Below are 2,107 nucleotides of genomic sequence, written 5' to 3'. Positions count from 1 at the left end.
CCCCTCTTCTGGTCGAATGTGGAAGGGGCAGCGTGTGTCCACCTGCCCGCACGGAGCAGCCTCCTGCGCGGGGCTCCTGCCTTGCCTGCTCTGTGCTCCAGCCCTCGCCCCGGGCCGGAGCTGCTCCTGCTGCCTGCTCTGAGGCTGCCTTTGAGCAGAGGCCTCTGCAGTTACTTGCCGAGTTACTGCTGCTGCTGTATTCGTAACGCCAGTTTGACCTGAAGCATCCAGGGAACTTGACAGCAAGGCTACAGCGAGACTCTGACCTCCAGACAGACGGGTAGTGCCTAGGGGTCCTTACGCTCAGAGCTGGGACGATGTAAGCCCTGTCTGACCTCTGAACGTTTACGTATCTTGTACGGTGAAGTCTTACCCGTGATGGTAAGCAGGGAGGAACGCTGCTCGCAGGGTGGGCAGTGCGGGACGCCCAGCTCAGAACCTGCCTCTCGGAAGAAAAAGCAGTAGTGGCAACGTGGCGAGGTCCATCCCCTCGCCGGAAAGACAGGATCGCACCTAGAATCGGAACTGGGCGCTCAGAGAATGCTCCTCGCTCCCCTTCGAGAAGGGTCTTTATGTGGCTTTCCGCTGAGCCTGTCAGGTGGGTTGGGGGTGGAGGAGTTACGGGAAGCCGAAGGCGGGCAGAGGGGAGGCCACTGGAGCTGCTACAGTCACATCATTCCCCGAGGGGTTGTGAGCTGCACCAGTGAACTGACGTGTTCTCTTTGCAGGTGGGACAAGTCCCGGTGCCGCGGCTGCTGTCCCTGTTGCACCTCCACCACCACCTCCTCCCCCTCCTCCTCCACTCCCTCCCCCTGCTCCCCAGCAGGGTGTGTCTGCACTTGAGCTCATTAAAGAGAGGAAAAACCGAAGAACGAACTCCGGACAGGAGCGGACAGAAAACGGGCCAAAGAAGTCTGAGATGCCAAACATGCTTGAGATCCTCAAAGACATGAACAGCGTGAAGCTGCGCGCGGTGAAAAGGTAACGAGCACCAACGTACTAACGTTTGCACTAACGGTTTGGCTTTAGACTCAAGAACTACTGCAGGGCCAGAGAGATGCCGGGCCAACACCCGGCAGACAGGAGGCGGGGGCTCTCCCTGCTCACGCTGCGTCGGTGTGGATACGTTAACGCTCCGTGTTCTCTTCTAGACCCTCAGGAGACGCAAAACCCAAAGCGGCCGACCCGGCAGACCCCGCGGCCTTGATAGCAGAAGCGCTCAAGAAGAAATTTGCTTATCGCTACCGAAACGAGAGCCAAAGCGAAACAGAGAAAGGGATTCCAAAGGCTGAGACAAAGGCAGCGCCTGAGGCGGTGCTGGTGAGTATGGCGACACGGCGCCCGGGCCGGGTTTAAAACCCCCGTCACAGCACAGGGTAAAGGGCTTCTCGTTCCCTTCAGGGCGATGGGAAATTGAAGTCGGGGGGTTTTAGCGCTGTGCGACCAAGGTAGGAGTTTCTGGCCATAGGCAGTTACTTACAGCCCAGGACGGGACGGCCAGGGGGTGTGAGGAGGCAGTTCTCGGAGCCCTGTGCTGCGGTACCGAGGGGAAGGGGTCTCTTTTGAGGACAATCGAAGGATTTAGTTTATTAACTGGTAGAATGTTGATCTGTAATGAGCTAAGAAACACCTGCCGTCGCTTACCGGTAAGCTGCTGCTTTGCCGGGTCACTCCTGTGAGAGTGACTGTTAAAAGGTGTTTCTGTTTCCTCCTAGTTTGGGCCACACATGCTGAAGGCTACAGGAAAAATGAAGACTTTAATCGAGAAATCTTAACGTCTCGAGGACACTACGTGACAGACTGTCTGGAATCGTGTGTGTGGCTGACAGGACGAGGCCTGAGCGGGCTCCTACACCACGGGAGCAGCCGGATAGGACGTGTAGGACTGAGGCACTAAACGTGTTTGTATGTTGATTTTCGAGGGGAATAAATGACTGTTATACTCAGGTATTAATTCTGTGTTCAAACCTGGCTTTCTGCTCAGACCGAGGGTGCGGGTTCAGTTCGTTAACACTAAGTTATAACTCACCCCTCTCTGCGTAACTGACCCCCTCCAACGTTTACGTACGTGTTAATGATGAAACCCCCTTAAGTTAATGTCCGTTAT

At 56.1% G+C, this 2,107-nt stretch overlaps 1 protein-coding gene across 1 annotated transcript in view; it reads left to right on the top strand.

Moving 5' to 3' along the window:
- Positions 1 to 1,775, top strand: part of MTFR1 (mitochondrial fission regulator 1) — an 8,857-nt gene extending 7,082 nt beyond the window's left edge. The window contains exons 5-7 of the mRNA XM_010137326.1: positions 729 to 981; positions 1,152 to 1,320; positions 1,716 to 1,775. Coding sequence (XP_010135628.1) covers positions 729 to 981; positions 1,152 to 1,320; positions 1,716 to 1,775 — 482 coding nt within the window. The remainder of the gene's footprint in view (positions 1 to 728; positions 982 to 1,151; positions 1,321 to 1,715) is intronic.
- Positions 1,776 to 2,107: the final 332 nt, after the last annotated feature.

This window comes from Buceros rhinoceros, unplaced genomic scaffold (genome assembly GCF_000710305.1).
Source record: "Buceros rhinoceros silvestris isolate BGI_N320 unplaced genomic scaffold, ASM71030v1 scaffold34945, whole genome shotgun sequence".
Taxonomy (NCBI): domain Eukaryota; kingdom Metazoa; phylum Chordata; class Aves; order Bucerotiformes; family Bucerotidae; genus Buceros; species Buceros rhinoceros.
The sequence above is the reverse complement of the archived record's forward strand: the minus strand, read 5'-3'. Positions and strand labels throughout refer to the sequence as shown.